The sequence below is a fragment of the Choristoneura fumiferana genome, chromosome 21 (assembly GCF_025370935.1).
Source record: "Choristoneura fumiferana chromosome 21, NRCan_CFum_1, whole genome shotgun sequence".
Lineage (NCBI taxonomy): Eukaryota > Metazoa > Arthropoda > Insecta > Lepidoptera > Tortricidae > Choristoneura > Choristoneura fumiferana.
This window is the reverse complement of record NC_133492.1, coordinates 3379287-3396731: the sequence shown is the minus strand read 5'-3', so window position 1 is coordinate 3396731 and position 17445 is coordinate 3379287. Positions and strand designations below refer to the sequence as shown.

The window sequence follows — 17445 nt, the reverse complement described above, 5'->3', positions numbered from 1 at the left end:
TTGTACTATTACTTATTCTGTGATATCAGTGGTGATGATACTTTAATTCCCTTTTACAATATCTAAAGAGCTGAAATTCGGCACAGAGACGAATTTGAATTGAACCTGAAATTTCGAAGATCTGATGGTGCCTGATGAGTTGCTAAAATGTTGGTGTAGTAACAACTATTTCATATTTTGACAAGCGCTTTCTAATGGTCCAAAAATCATTTTTTTTTTATTACATCATCGATTGTCATTGAGTTAAGTTATCCTTATATCGGAAAAAATCTCTAAAAAAATTACTTGTGGCGCCATCTCTTGCTGAGTAGGTGAATTATATTAGTTCAATAGTAACTTCTCCAAAACAGATGGCGCGGTTCTTCAAAACAAACAAAACAGATTTATGGTGGCACGACACAAATCTGAAAGACGACTGCAAATGCATACAACTGAATCTGCAGACTGCCCGCCCATACATATTGCCTTGCTGGCAACAAATGAGACTCCCTTCCCCCAATCTTAAAAGTTGATGATAGTATTAAGCATATTTTCAGGCTTGTGCAGAACTTCTTCCCAAATCAGAATAGAATAGAATCTTTATGCCCAACGTTAGTCCACTGCTGGCTTCATCGCTCAGATACTATTTTTGATCACGATCAGAGTTACTATTACTAACATTATCTACTCTTGTTTTCATAAAGAGTTAGCTTAGTGACGTAAATGCGTTACAGTAATAGGGGGTCTGGTATAAAGGTTATCGATTCGAGTCAAGCACCTTCTATCTATGTCATTATAATTACTCAGTTATTGTAACTTTGACAATGTTTCTAAGCGATCTTTTTTGTTGCTTTTTTATGTTAGGTATTACAAGGTATTAGCATGTGTTAGGTACGGTATTAGAGAGACCTTTTGGCAAGCTGTAACACAAAGAAGTGCGTTTTATTACTTTAAAACTTATGGATATAGTATAGGCTAAATTCTATAGGTACTACCACGTCGGTAGTTAAAGAAACGTGTGACCTGACTGTTGGTAAAACTAAAGCGATTTGCCAGTACTTCGCCGACCCTTTAAAAACGTGAAGGTATCCTAGTGCCATCCTCGAAGATGCGTGATTTTGTCAAAATTAGCCATTAATGACATTGTAATAAGAACCATGGCACGCGTCATCGTGATAATGACTCTACCTATAACATAGGTACATATCTTTCTTGAAGAACTAGGTAAGTATTTATACAGTAACGATTTCTAAAGTTTGTTTATTTAACTTAACAATCTACTTTAACAAAGTTTCTAGTGAGTGGGTATTTTCTCTACAATTTGAAAAAAAAAATTAGGTCTTTTCAAAAGTACGCCCACATCGCCACATCATAATAATATTGTTTTCGTTGTTTCATAAATTTATTTACGCGAAAACAATGCGAAGACGCGGTCAGTCATTCACAAACAATTTACATCATATTGGTCGATTGACCCCTTGCGGCCAAGTTTTCTGATATCGTTTGATTACTCGGAGGGTCAGGATGTAATGATTTGTTTGAATAGATCATTGGGGACGGAAAATCACGTATTTATGTCGTAGATGTGAGTTATGACCCATCTAAACTAATATAAATAAATGCTAAAGTACTTATATCAAACTTTCAAGGAAAACTATAACGGCTAAGTTTGCTTGAGAATTATTACTAGACTTATTTTCTTCCTTTAAGTTTTAAGGCAGTCGGCGGTTTTTTTTTAATTTAATGTTTATTATTTAATTTTTTGATATTTTTGTGAAAATAGTAGATTAAAAGTATTATAACCCATATATATTTAGAATGGGCTAATTATTAGCTTTTATTTGATTCCCATGTTTGTTACAATACATTTTTTTTCCTTCGCCATATTTTTTTATACAATCCGTCCAGCCATTTAGGCTGCAGCGAGGGTCAAAGAAATGGACATACATACCCACATACACATACATACATACGCTCGAAAAACATAACCCTCCTTCGGGCAGTCGGGTAAAAACATTCCTCGCAGTCACTAGACATCCTCGCACATATTGGAGATGATTGTTTTATTTACTATTTCTGATGTAAATTATCATTTATCCGCTACCTATCTTTATCTCTTATCATTATCGTCTGCTAATCCTCACAAAAACTGTGTGTAAGCAAATATTGACAGTTTGTTTGTGTGCTTCGCTACCGAGAAATGTAATACGTTCATAATCGGTAATAAGACACTTGAGGACAGTCAGTTAAGTATAATGACGGCAAGCTTGCAGCATAAAACCAATGGTTCTCATTTCTCAACAATATCTTAACACACTAACTTTAAGATCCTTGGTTTTAACAAGTAACTAGATGCAATCCACAGCTTCCTCTGGAAAGAATACCTACATTTAAATAACTAAATACTTTAAATTATGTTTCGGGGTAAAGTGTCGTCAAAATCCAGATTATAAACTATCTGTGCTAAATCCTAATATTATGAATGCCGTGGTGGCCCAGTGGTTTGACCCATCGCCTCTCAAGCAGAGGGTCGTGGGTTCAAACCCCGGCTCGCACCTCTGAGTTTTTCGAAGGCCTGTGCCCTGCAGTGGGACGTATATAGGCTGGGATGATGATTATGAATGCGGAATGATTGTTTGCTTTAACGACTAAAGTCCGATCCGATCATGATGAAATTTGATATGGAAATTTGAGACCTTGAGGACATTAGATAGTTTTCATTTGGTAAAATTTTATTATTCCCGTGGCAACGCGATAACAGAATTCTTCAGAAACGAAGTCGCGGCCGACAGCTATTTGGTATGGAGATAGTTTAAGACCTAGAAATATCAAATTCTTCGCAGAAGTCGGGGGCAATAGCTAGTTTCATAAATACCTAAAGAATAACATCCATTCTCACAAACTTTCGCATTTGCAGTTATAGTAAGATAAGATATAATCTTGTCAACTAAAACATATTTCACTTTAGAAGGAACTTTAGCTAATAATGTCTGACTTCAGAGACACAATTATGGCTAAAGAAATTTTAACAAAGCAAAAAAACATTAATAATAGGTATTTACCTAATGTTGCATCCCTAACTATGTAGGTTAGGTATCTCACATTTCGATTAAATTTCAAAGTTACCATGGCAACAATAATACATACAAAACTTTAATAAAGTATTTTATTAATGTCTTAATAGTATAGTAAACTTATCTAATTTGATGTTATACAGACCAAATATACATTCAAAGTGTATAAATTTAGTAAAACTCATCACATTTAATACCCATGAAGAATTATACAATTCTGAGCCAATTAGTTACATAATTTTATGCTTGGTATATAATGCATTGCATGAAAAGTATTCAGAATTACAATTAATGTGCATGTACTTCATTAAGAAGATAACAAAATCACAAATGTAAAGTTGAAAGAAAATGTATCAAACTTATAAAGCAAATACACAGTCACAACTGTCTAACTCATTCTGTTTCTGCCCTCTTTGATAAAAGTGTCATGGCCACTATTTGTTTATAAACTTTTTTTAACATAAACCAATATTTAGAGTTTCTAAATCAAAAACATTTAGCAAATCATCTTGAACAATCTGGTCACATCACTTTAGTGTTAGTTTTAGTAAAATACACTAATTTAGCTAAAATGTCTTTAAATATAAACTTCCCAAACAATTAACAATGAAAATAATGTTATTGAATACTTTGAAACATGTAAATGCATGGTTTGGGTGGCTAAATTATGGCAGTAACTATTGAGGCAGCAAAAATGCTCATGGAATTTAAACTTATTAAAATTTGTTACTAACTTTGTCTTGCAAAATGCTTTCATTTTTAAATGTGTAACCACTTTTTAATGAATACAATACTTCTAGAAGTATCAGCCAACTATTATAATAAATCACTGAGACTACTAGGCAATAAATTGTACAATTTAGTCGCTAAGAAAACTGGAAGGACCTATTTTATCTTAATGAGATTATACAAACTAAACAACCCTCCAACATCCGATAAAATTATCACCAGTTAAACATAAGCTTCTTTACATATAACCTTTAAAAGCCAGTTGTTGGAGGTGTAACTTAAAATTAACAGAAATTAAAACTAGTATGGAACGTTGGAGAATAAGTATGACACAGACTCTCCATTGTGTGTACGTCGCACAGCCTCAGCAAGCATCATGGACACGTCAATACATTGAATCTTGGGACAGTCCCGCATGTGCCTGTCCTGTGGTATGGTGTTTGTGACCACCACAGCTTCTAAGCATGCATTGTTGATTCTCGAAATAGCTGGCCCGGAGAAGATTCCATGCGTAAGAATAGCATAGACCTTGATAGCTCCAGCTTCAATGAGTTTCTCAGCAGCATGGCATACTGTCCCGCAAGTATCAGCCATGTCATCAACTAGGATAGCTGTACGATCCTTAACATCACCAACTAGCACCATAGAAGCCACTTCATTAGCCTTCTTCCTCTCCTTATGGATCAAAGCGAACTCTACATTCAAGCGATCAGCAATCGATGTCACTCTCTTAGCACCCCCAGCATCAGGCGATACTACAATACTGGTCTTCCAGTCAGGAATATTCTCTTTGATCCATTTCAAGACAGCAGGCTCGGCGAAGAGGTTATCTACAGGAATGTCAAAGAACCCTTGGATTTGCGACGCATGGAGGTCCATAGTGATGATGTGATCCGCGCCAGACACGGAGAGAATGTTGGCGACGAGTTTGGCTGTGATGGGAGCTCTACTTTTGTCTTTTTTGTCCTGGCGAGCGTACGGGAAGCACGGAATAACGGCGGTAACGCGGGACGCGGATGCGATTTTACACGCGTTGATCATAATTAATAATTCCATCAAGTTGTCGTTGATCTCCCCACTGCCACTCTGCACGATATAAACATCTTCGCCTCGCACAGACTCCCCGATCTCCACACACGTTTCCATGTTGCTAAATTTCTTGGTTACCACTTTTCCTAGATCGATTCCCAGCCGATCAACGATCTTCTGCGCCAGGTCCGGATGCGAGCTCCCGCTGAACACTTTGATGTTCGGCATTCTTGTGGTTAAAGGTAAAACAAGGTTGTTTAACTTGCTAACTAATTGTTCTTCACCCGATGCAGTTGATGGCATCAGCACTAGACTAAATTGACCCCTCGACCGTCACTCGTGATATGTGCGAAGCGAATAACAAGATGAACTATATATGAACGACTAATTAACGATAAGAGATGTTTAAGGCAACGTGGGGACTCGCCACTTCGTGCCGTAAATACGCCGTGGTGCACGCACCCGCGCTCGCTTCTCGTTTCTTAGTTTTTTTTTATTTATTTGACAGCAAAAGTGGTGTGACCAGCGTTTTTGCCATACCGACCGGAAGTTGTTTTTTTTTACTAAGTAAAGAATAACCGATAACGACACGATAATTTTGTGTGTGATTATCTGATTACTTTTCTGATTCATCATCATCCCAGCCTATACAGGGTGGAAAAATCGAATGCCACATGGATGGCAACTACCTTAAGTATTGTAAATAACACATTTTGTGTAAGGGAGACTTTCCTTCGTTTTTAAAAACAATAAAAACTGCATTTAATGATTTATGAAAAATCGCTTGCCTCAGTCGGGACTCGAACCGGTCAAATGTGACAAAAAATAATGTGCTGTATTTTATGATGCAGATTGAAAGGGTTACTGATAAGGTTCATTTTTCCCTAAATAACAAATACAATCAGAATAACGGAAGGCCATGAAAATTGTAAACGAAAAATTAAAACACACAAACTAAAACAATATTCATTTAATAACCTTACTAAAACCTTTCTAACTAAAGTAGTTGTTCAAAATGAGCCCCGTTTTGGCGTTTGCATAAATTTAATCTTTTGAGGAATTGTCTTTTCGTAGCTCGTTGCAGTGAATTGTGGTGAATATTAGTAATAGCTGCATGGACTTCGGTTTTCAATTCGCATACGTTTTCGTAAGTTCTTTTATAAATAACATCCTTCACGTATCCCCACAAAAAGTAGTCTAATGGTGTTAGATCCGGAGATCTGGCCGGCCATTTAATAATCCCTTTTGTACCGATCCATGTCTGGAAATGGTTATTTAGATACGTAGTCGATAACCTGCTGTTATGTGCTGGTGCACCGTCTTGTTGGAAAATAAAAGTGTCGTATTCTTCGGGTAGATCATTTAATGCATTTCGCAATAGGTCCAGGATTTCGAGGTATTTTACTGTATTCAGGTGTCCTTCAAATATGTGAACCATAACAACCCTGTTTTTCACTATCCCGCACCAAACGTTAAAAGAGAATCTCACCTGATTATTAGTTTCATGTGTACGCATCGGGTTTATACGGCACCAATAATGGTTATTGTGACGATTGTACATACCATTATTACTAAAGTTACTTTCATCTGACCATATTATGTAATCCAAAAAATTTTTGTCTTGAGCCAATTTTGCCTCGATATCTCGACAGAATTGAAGCCTTCGGTCAGTGTCTCCCGGAAGCAATTTTTGCACCAAACGACCTTCACGGTAACATTTATACTTGTATTTTTTGAGCACGCTTAGCACACGAGTATGATTAGAACCAAGTATTTCAGCGGCTTCTCTGCTCGATGCTTTCGGGTAGGCTTCAAAATAAGTTAAGACACTTAAATCAAAATCGGAATAACCAATCGGCTGTTGTAGTCGCCGAAGGCGGCTCTCAAGTCTTCCATGGCGTTTTAAGTTTTTAACCATTCGTTGCAAGACGAACCTGGATGGTATTTGCCTGTTTGGATATTGTTCCGCGTACCACTGGAGTGCTCGTGTTACATTTTTTGCATTAACAAAGTACGCTTCTATTAAATCGAACTGTTCTTGATAATCGTCAGCCATTTATAATGTAAAAGCACTTGCAAGTCACAATTTCAATTTATCTACGTAAAATAGTAGCTCTAATATTCGAAAATGGAATAAACACAATTCGAAAAAAAAGAAAAGAATGCGTTCAACAAGTCGGGCATTATTTGTTTTAAATTAAAAAGATTGCACTTAGAAAAACAAAAACGGTTCGTTAAAATGTTCCATTTTTAAAAATTTACCTATCCTAGCTACTATGATGACTAGAGAATAATTGATGCAATTTTCCTATCAAAGGAAGTAGGTTACTAAAGTGGCATTAGTAATCGCAACTAAAGTGATAAGTAAACATAAGTGTAGCTCATCATTATCATGTCATTTAAACGTCTTTATTTTGCTTGTATTCCAGGGATTACGTCTTAATTCACGTGACGGGTGAAATCAAATTTAAAAGGTAATTGTTAGTTTTCATGGCCTTCCGTTATTCTGATTGTATTTGTTATTTAGAGAAAAATGAACCTTATCAGTAACCCTTTCGATCTGCATCATAAAATACAGCACATTATTTTTTGTCACATTTGACCGGTTCGAGTCTCGACTGAGGCAAGCGATTTTTCATAAATCATTAAATGCAGTTTTTATTGTTTTTAAAAACGAAGGAAAGTCTCCCTTACACAAAATGTGTTATTTACAATACTTAAGGTAGTTGCCATCCATGTGGCATTCGATTTTTCCACCCTGTATACGTCCCACTGCTGGGCACAGGCCTCCTCTCAGAACAAGAGACTGATTTTTTATTTTAAATATTAAAATCATTAATCAAGAAGCTATGATTAAAATATGGATTAAACTTAATGTTTTCATATCATTTTGATTACTAAAATTACATTTGGATATATAGTATACGTATAGTATTGTATACGTGAATCCGATCACATGTTTTAGACAGATGATGAGATCATGAGAGAGATGACAGAACACAGAAAATTATGACATGTAATGAGTGAGATTGAGATGACTGAAATTTATTTAATTTTGCCTTTAATTTCACAGTTCGGTTCGGAACAATACGCGCTGTGCTGTGTTTCTTCTTACAAATTTTTGATAGATATGGTATAATAATTCCAGAAGTCATAAAGATTCAAACTAGTACGCCACTATGCCAGTAATTTAATCCATTGACTTTACATCATTTTCCCGCCTTATTTGTTTGTTGTGCTGTCTGCTGTGTGTGTATGACCAATATATAAGTTACTCTATGTGTATGACGCTGACGATTGACGAACATGGACGTACTGTGACGAACAACATCAAAACAACATAAACAATGACCGAAGCAAGTGATTTAATAGATAAAGATGATACTCAGTCGAACACGGAGTTACGCTATAGTTTTTGCAAAGACTGGGTTGAGAAACAAAATAACGAAAGTGCGAGGAAGTTATCCCAGCAGAATAAGAATGATATTCAGTTTATAATTCAGACTAATGCCGATCGGAAGAAGTTTTTGCTGTCCTCTGCGGAGGATGTGGCTACGGTCCCCGGCGGGGTGGGTGAACCTTCTGTGGAGCCTAAAGCCGTGGTAAGCAAAATATATAAGCAGATAAATAATCATTAGCATAACCTCTTATAAGTGTTAATAATACCTAACCTATATTGCCAAGCTATAATTATATACTTGTAAGAGAGTTGTAACTGTAACTTCTTCAGGGCCTCACTAAAAGTGCTGACCACAAACAAATATTAAATAAATATTTATTATTTAAGAATTACTCTATGCAGTTTGATCACAATCTTCAATTTTGTGATCCAGGTTGAGGCATTTTGTAAAAAAATCCTTTGTTGTCATACTCATGTCATCCCAGCCTATATACGTCCCACTGCTGGGCACAGGCCTCCTCTCAGAACAAGAGGGCTTGGGCCATAGTTCCCACGCGGGCCCAGTGCGGATTGGGAACTTCACACGCACCATTGAATTGCTTCGCAGGTTTGTGCAGGTTTTCCTCATGATGTTTTCCTTCACCGCAAAGCTCGTGGTAAATTTCAAATGTAATTCCGCACATGAATTTGGAAAAACTCAGAGGTGCGAGCCGGGGTTTGAACCCACAACCCTCTGTTTGAGAGGCGATAGGTCAAACCACTAGGCCACCACGGCTTACCAATTAAAGATTATCAAATGAAAATGGTCTCATACATCAATGTCAATGGTGTCAATGTCTTATTTTGCTGTAACAATACAATACAATGAAATGACTGAAAAACTGAACTGAATGACTGAATGTCTGAATGGAATGACTTTATTCTTCATTGAACACCGTAATAGTAAAGTGTTGATTAATTAATAATGTTATGTTTTTCAGCCTCTCCATCGTTTGCGGAAAGATGTGTGTATGGAGTGTGAATGGCAGTCTTGTAACCAGTCCTTTGACGACTACAAAGAGTTCCAAAACCACTGCCGGAACCATATTTCGGACTTACATGTTTCGGAAGAAGATGGTACAAGTAAGTCAATTGTTGAATTGTTCTGACATATTTAATCTGTTAGATCTTATAATTTTTAAAGTGTAGAGAAGAAGACTGATTTCCTTAAAAAAGTCCTGAGATTACTTGCAGTTTCAGAATTTTTCTTGTAATTTTGTAAAATTGTAGACCGAGTGGTTTATTTGTCTGTTTTCCATTATATTATATACAACTAGCTTAAAATGAAAAGGAAAAATATTTTGACAGTGAAGTACCAATAAGTACCTCCTAACTGAATGGCCTTTGACATGTAATTGAGGACCTTATGGATGCTAAACCTCCTAAATTGCATGCTCGAGATTGATCAGTTAGGAGATATTGGTACTTCACTGTTCATTATTATTTTTTTGCACTCAGGTTTTTAATTATTTTAAATTTATATAAAAAAAATCCTTTAAATTAAATTCCATTCTACGTATTGTTACTACTTTTACAAAAGCTTGTACCTCTAATTCGATAATTTTCTGGGTGAACTTTATGAACATTATTTCAAGGATCAATTTTGCTAACATATTGATTTGAGATACGAGATTTTTTCAAATTAGTGACGATATTCCAGTTTACTACAGCTGCCTCTGGGATATATGCAAGCACAAGACCTCAGATTTTGACGAAGCATGCCGGCACATGAACTATCACGCATACCATGCTAGACTCCTGGCCATTGGGCTCAACGCACGAGCCACACTCAACCTGGTCCGGTGCAAGAAAGACTCGAGTAACAGAAATAAGCTCCCAATATTGAAGACGGATCATTGCTGTATGTGGGTCGATTGTGAAGAAAAGTTTAAATCTATGCAGGTATAATCATATCCCTATACCCCTATATACTAATATGATAAATGTAAAAATATTTGTTTTGTATGTTTGTTTGTAATTTTCGCGTTAGTTTTTTTTTCGGGGATTTGAAGGATGACAGAGAGAGCAGACACATAATGTATGACCTAGACACATTAACTAAGTACCCAATCCACACTGGGCCTGCATGGGAACTATGGCCCAAGCCCTTTCAATCTGTGAGAAGGCCTGTCCCCAGCATTGGGACGTGTATGCTTTAGTATCAGCTCATGATTTTTCCTGCAATTTAATTGAATGAGAATTGCGTGGGAGAGCCTACAGTAAAGAGATCTCTCTTCAGGCAGATGGTATGCCTAGGGCTGAAGTCTGAAAGATGAGCGTCGAAAGTTAGAAATATGAGATATGTGTTAGAGTTGAAAAACTTTGATGGTGTGATATGGTACAAGCTGTTGGAATTTCTATATCTGCTCACTAGATGGCGTTACCAGTTGCTACAAATGATTTAATTTATAATTTGATTAGCCTTTGCTGTTGCCCGCGACTCTGTCTGCGTAAAATTCGGTTATCGCTATCCCGCGGGAACTATGCAATTTTCCGGGATAAACTATACTATGTTCTTCCCGTGACTCAAACTATTTGTATAGGTACTGAGTTGCATCAAAATCGGTTCAGCAGTTTAGACATGATGAACAAACAAACAAATAGACTTACAAACTTTCGCATTTATAATATTAGTGGGAAGTGGGACTTCATGTAGAATTTATTTGATTTGTGATATTATAATTTAATTCGTTCTTGAGTGTACACCGTGTTATTTTTGATATCCGTTAACTTTAAGGTGACAATCTACAGGTCAAATGAAGTTCATTTCTCTAAGACGCTAGTGGCCTAACTCTTACTGTTTAAAAGAGAATCAAGAGTTAAGATAATTAATTATTAGCAGTGAATCAGCATACAGGTCCTTAATTTATGATTATTTTTTCAAAGTCCATAACTAATCCGTGTTTAATTCACACATTTTATTTTATTTTTTTTTTATTTGACTCGATGGCAAACGAGCAAGTGGGTCTCCTGATGGTAAGAGATCACCACCGCCCATAAACATCTGCAACACCAGGGGTATAGCAGATGCGTTGCCAACCTAGAGGCCTAAGATGGGATACCTCAAGTGCCAGTTATTTCACCGGCTGTCTTACTCTCCACGCCGAAACACAACAGTGCAAGCACTGCTGCTTCACGGCAGGATTAGCGAGCAAGATGGTGGTAGCAATCCGGGCGGACCTTGCACAAGGTCCTACCACCTGCTGCACATATTTAGCAATGGAAAGTTAATCAACCAATCAGACCCAGAAACATGCGTTGAACGACGTGGCGTGGCGTCTCGTTGTATTGGTGTTTCCGCCTTTAAAATGGTTCGCCGGAAGACCAGCGCTAACTCCATCCAAGGAGTATGCATTTCATGCACATAAAATAATTTCACATTGTAACTTACCTTTTCTTTTTTTTTGTGTCTCGAATAAATGTTTTTCATTTCATTTTCATTTAATTTCATTTCAAATATGTGGATTTTGTTTTGATGCCTCTCTTATGTGTCACGTCACGTCAATGTCATTTTACAATTTAACAATTAACAATGAATGGGTTAGGGTTTCGCGCTGTCATCGTTCATCCACCATTACCTCTCATATTTCGTTTTCTAGAATTTTTTTACCGTACAACGGCAAAAACTACTAGACACTGGCAAAATTGTCCTCCGATGGACAGAGCCATATTTTTTTAAAGAAACAACAACAACAACAATGAATGTGAAGCTATTATATGCAAGAAAAAAAGTTTTTGATTTCGATTTTTTTTTTAATTTCGCGAATCAGTTAATTATCAGGTGGTTTATATCAACGAACTGAGTCGTCTGCCGAAGTTAACCGATATAAAAAAACACGATGCATTATCTTCGTTTGTATTTAATTAACACGCTCTTGCCCTTTCCTTCAGATATTCCTCGATCACGTGAAGGTCCATATTTACTACGCCTCCCCGAAGCACCAGTGCTCGTGGGCGGGATGCGGCGCTGCTTTTCAACGGCGGGAACTGCTGTCCATCCATGCTCGCTCGCACACCGGAGAGAGGGTCATAGCGTGCTACCACTGCGGGGCGCACTTTGCCTGCAATAGGAAGCTGACTGACCACCTGAGGAGGCAGGTAATAAACTGGCCAGCGAATGTTGTCAACGCATTTTTTACGAAACTTTAATCTGGTATCATTTTTGAGACTGTAAAAAATTACATATTGTCATTCTAGCCCGGCTTAGATAATTTTGTCACTTCTGCTATGAAATAAACTAATTATTGCAAAATGTTACAAGATTATGTTAGAATTAAAATGTTAGAAGTTATATTCAATGCCAATCTGGTCAAAATGGTCCAAAAATTGATGCATCTGGACAGTACGTAAATGGGCACTGACAAAGGTCAAAAAATTTACCCCTTGGTAAATTGTTAAAAACGGATAATGTTTATTAACGGGTTTTAATAAAATTCAAAAAGAATAATTATTGGAGTAGACACATTAATTTATATACCTATTAAGAAGAGTTCTATCAGACCACATTTTAATTTTTATTAAATTTTTATGGAATAATCGAGAAAAACTAAGAAAAATGCAACATTGCCAGCTCAGCAGGTATAACCGCTCTTAAGACCTAAAATGATGGTTGCAGAGCACTACAACCGACTACTACTGACTGATCATCATGATATCAGCCCTAGGATGTCCATTGCTGGTCATAGGCCGCCCCCATAATCCTCCAGTTGCTTCGGTTGGAGGCGGGCTGCACCCACCTTGAACCCGCAGCTTTAACATCCTACGCTACTGACTAATACTGACTGTATATGTTGAGTTTCTCGGCGAGTTTCTCAATGGAGATTTTTCTCAACTGGTAATGAACTAAAAGAATTTCTTTGCTCTCTCTTTGCTTTGTTAAGTTTATGCAAGATATGCGTGTTCTCCACCTCCACACTATCAAAGATATTTCAAAGATATTTTGCATAAACTTAACTGTCATACATAAGGTCGCGGGTTAGCAAAGAAATTCTTTTAGTTCAATGATATGGACCTCCGCAAAGTAACGCCTGATTCAATAAATTATTCCGAACTGGTAATTTAGCCTAGTCTAGCCTAAACTGAATTTAAATACTTGACTTTGACTTATCTGAGTAATCATCACAGGACGTCAGCGCATTGCGTCCATCATTTAAAAAAAGAACTTATTCCACAGAATGTTCAACCAACCAACGAAAACACCTGTTCTGTCTGCGGTTTCTCCTACGCCACGGAATACTTGCTCCGCCAACATGCTCGCCAACACGTTTCCCAATACGCCTGTACGCTCTGCGATATGTCGGCGCCAACATTGGCCACGTTGGCCCAACATGTGCGCTACAGACACATTGGGCCCGAATGCAGGATGCACGCTTGCCCGCATTGCAAGCACAAGTGAGTCAATTTTGTTTAATCATGTCTCACTTATTTTTTTTATCTTATACTTGCTTTTGCCCGCGGCTTCGGTTATCGCGCGCTGTTTCTTCGGAAACTGTGCATTTTTCCGGGATAAAAAGTAGCCTATGTCACTACAAATTAAAAAATCAAAGATTACTCAAGGAAGTAATTTTTTCGGTGGAATGTCTTATTTAGGACATCTGGTATAATGGGGAATGTAATAAATACGTATTGTAGTATTTTGAAAAATGCGGTATTTTGGGATGTGGTATTTATGGCACGAGCGGAAGATATAGCCAGTCAAAGTTTGCCTGATGTCACGCAATGCTAAAGTTTCGCAAACAATCGAACAAAAAATTACAAAGAACTATAACCGGCTGTATATTTTTGATTTAATTGAGAAAAGAAAAAAAGTGTTCGATATTATTTGAAAAAGTAAGTCAGACCAATTATATATTTTTACGAAAGTAGTCTATTAATTCTCAACAGTAAACTTTTATTTACAGAGCCATTACAAAATCTGACCTCCGCAAGCACATGCAAACTCACACTCGCAAAAAGCAGAAGAGAAAAGAAGACAGCGACATCTCCGATGACTCCGACCTTGAATTAAACAGGAAAACGAAGAAGAAGAAGAAGTATGCTTGCCACATGTGCCCGGAGAAGCAGTCGAAGGTGTTCTCCAGGGGTAACAGGCTGACCACCCATCTGGTGAAGATACATGGGGCACAGTGGCCTTTTGGACATAGCCGGTTCAGGTAAGTCCATTGTAAAACAGCGGCCAAATGGTATAACACGCTCTCGCAATCGTTTTTGTCACATCTTTCTGTCAAACGGTATATGATGAACTATGAACATGATACTAACGTGAGGGTGCTCAAACTAGTATTTAAATTGATGACGTGCCATATCCGATATAAATTAACATATGTCCGCAATTTAACTTTTCCCCATTCCCGGCCGTTTTTTTCCGATTTGGTCCTTGTAGTGCACAAGCGCCCTAAGACTCAAAATTAAACCGTTCAACTCACGATTATAAGAAAGGAACGGTAAAAAGTAGCCTATGTGTTCTTCCAAATGTTCAGCTAACTTCATACCAAATTTCATTCAAATCCATCCAGCTTGGCGTGAATCAGTAACAAACATACACTCACACTTTCGCATTTATAATACCTACCAGTACTCGGCAAACTGGCATTATAACGTCAGTTCTTCCCATTCCAGGTACCAAATAAGTGAAGATGGCATGTACCGTCTAACCACGACACGTTACGAGATTCTAGAGGTCTCCAAAAAAATTGTCGACGGCTACAGCGGCCCCAAAGACTCGCTCTCCAACTCATTCGAGTTCAATGTCGAAGAAAAGTCCAAGGCTACAGCTACTAGCCCAACTCGCTTCGAGATCACTCTAAAAGGGAGTGAGAGTGATACAAAGAGTGATAAATTGAGTGATAATGCGGTGGAAATAACAATGTGTGATGTAGATGAGGAGGGTAATATTATAAGCTCTGAGGTTATTAAGTCTGACGTTGTTATGAGTGATTTGCGCAATGTTAAATAATAAAAAAACGACGCCAAATGAAAGGTTTTCGTTCTCTAGAACGAATCGTATCCTTGTTAGTCCTAGCGTACTTTATAAGGTAGGTACATAACGTCGTCTAAAGTGTCAGTACTCGTAACTCCAAACTTCGTGTCTTTTCAAGAAAATCTTTTTGCTCCATTTTATACAATTGCCATGACTTTTCATTTTCTTTTTCTTCGAAATATTATTCCTAATAATCTATCTATATTAATAATTTCGTACCGGTCTACGGTAGACTCGAACGAAATGCACATCAAATTGAAGAGCGTAAAAAATTAGTCAATCCGAGTCGACAACTTGTAGGCGGAAAATTCGGATTATCGAGTATTTTCAATATAAACTTGAATAAATTACTAAGTATATAATGGCGTTGCGAAGTAGGTAAACATGTCAAAGTCATCACATCAAAGTGGCGTTAGTGTCACGTCATCACGTGTCACAGGTTTGCATTTCGTTCTCCATTGTGACCTCTTAAGGGTCCCACACACGGTACGATTCGTCGATTTTCATCAGATCGATCGTACAGACGAATCGTGCCGTATATTTAGGTCTAATTTCTTTGATAATGAGACAGAGACATCTCAGTTATTTGGGCAAATAAGATTTAGGAGAAATATCTACTAGAAAAATACCGATACGTAGGTTAGCTGTGAAAGTACGTTTGTAATAATATTAAGGCTAGCAATATACGACAGATTTTTCGATAAGTACGACGTCTTTACACTGGCAAAATTTTTTTTTCAAACATGTTATTAGGAGTCTACGTTTTACCCGAGCGAAGCCGGGTTTTCATCTAGTTTTAATAATTGTATTATATATATAACCAATGCAAAATTTATGCAAAATTTTTGGTGGTTAAGTTTTTTGTGCCTCCTGTTTAATTTGATCTGATGGAGTTACGAAGTCTGACACTCGCCGACGATAAAGATGTAATGCATATTAGTTTTCTATCGTATTTTATCGGAAAGTCTGTATTTATCGTGCTCTCTCAATTAACTTTAGTACCTATCGTTCAAACGTTTTGACATTTGAAACTAAATAATAAAGTTCCACATTAATGGATATTAAAATGCTCATCATATTCGTTTAATACAATGTCTGACCATGGGGCTTTAAATTCAAGGTTCGGTTCTATTCACAAAACTAAGCTTCACTTGTTTTGCAATATTTTTAAAAACCTTAAGTTTAGATCATTTTATTGGTCCTCAAAGTTTAACCTTTTCGCCGCCACGTCAAAAACAAAAGACCTGCAATAGGTACAGTGAGAAGATAAGTGTGTATTTTTTAGAAATAATAATAAATTTGTAGTTTGACCCAGGTCAACTTATTTAAATATAAAAAAGAACTATGGCCTATTGTCACCTGGGTGTTTTACTCGTACATTAATAATTAGTGAAACTTGATTAGTACTGAAAAAATAAAACAGAATTTCACTTTTTGGGGTCATAAAAAAAACACTGCGACCGTGGCGTTCAAAAGGACATTATGCACTATATCTGTACAAATCATTTGTAAGAAAAGAATGACTACCAAAATATACTTGTGAACTATACATTTTTCAGTAAAATATTAATTTTAAATGTGTTGAAATAATTTTCTAAATCACAAACTGGGATTCGCGCAGTCTCAAGCACTGTTGTCTGTTATAAAAAGATAGGACTAACAAGGATTACTATCACCGTTCCGATAGTTTTTGTTACGTTGGGTGACACCCTTTCCCGGCCCGGATAATACCGGGATGGAAATACCGCCCTGTTTTTCGTGTACACGCCCATAGAAGCTCCTGTCAGTTTCTATGGGCGTGTACACAAAAAACAGGGCCGGTATTTCCATGTCGGTGTTATCCGGGCCGGGAAAGAGTGTCACCCGTTACGTTTTGGGTTTCCGTATCCAAAGAGTGCCAACGGGATCCTGTTACTTAGAGCTGCTTTGTCAATCTGTCACTGTAGATACTGAAATTTTTTAGCATGTGATGTTTTGCTAGGGCCGTTATGAGTTATGACATACACTGAAAATAAGAATATTTATATGTCTTAAATATATAGTAATGACATTGCAATTCTATGGTGACGCGGTACCCATGGTTTTTACTACAGGGTATGTAGATAGGTGTAGGGAGACAAATTGTGATTTTGTGTCATTATTATTTTGTTTAGTAAAAACAATACTTGATACTCAAACTTGTGATCTGTTAGTTTATTATAGTTTCCAAGCAAATA

General features: G+C 37.1%; 2 protein-coding genes across 2 annotated transcripts; one reads left to right on the top strand and one right to left on the bottom strand.

Annotated features, from left to right (window-relative positions):
• Positions 1 to 3127: 3127 nt before the first annotated feature.
• On the bottom strand, positions 3128 to 5311 carry Prps (phosphoribosyl pyrophosphate synthetase). The gene has a single exon (XM_074104028.1). The coding sequence runs from the start codon at positions 5112 to 5114 to the stop codon at positions 4083 to 4085; it is 1032 nt and encodes a 343-aa protein (XP_073960129.1). The 5' UTR covers positions 5115 to 5311; the 3' UTR covers positions 3128 to 4082.
• Positions 5312 to 7781: 2470 nt separating this feature from the next.
• Positions 7782 to 16013, top strand: Hinfp (Histone H4 transcription factor). The gene is made up of 7 exons (XM_074104017.1): positions 7782 to 8413; positions 9192 to 9333; positions 9911 to 10152; positions 12142 to 12348; positions 13424 to 13641; positions 14151 to 14402; positions 14869 to 16013. Exons 1-7 carry the CDS (start codon positions 8159 to 8161, stop codon positions 15203 to 15205), a joined length of 1653 nt encoding a protein of 550 aa, XP_073960118.1. The 5' UTR covers positions 7782 to 8158; the 3' UTR covers positions 15206 to 16013.
• Positions 16014 to 17445: the final 1432 nt, after the last annotated feature.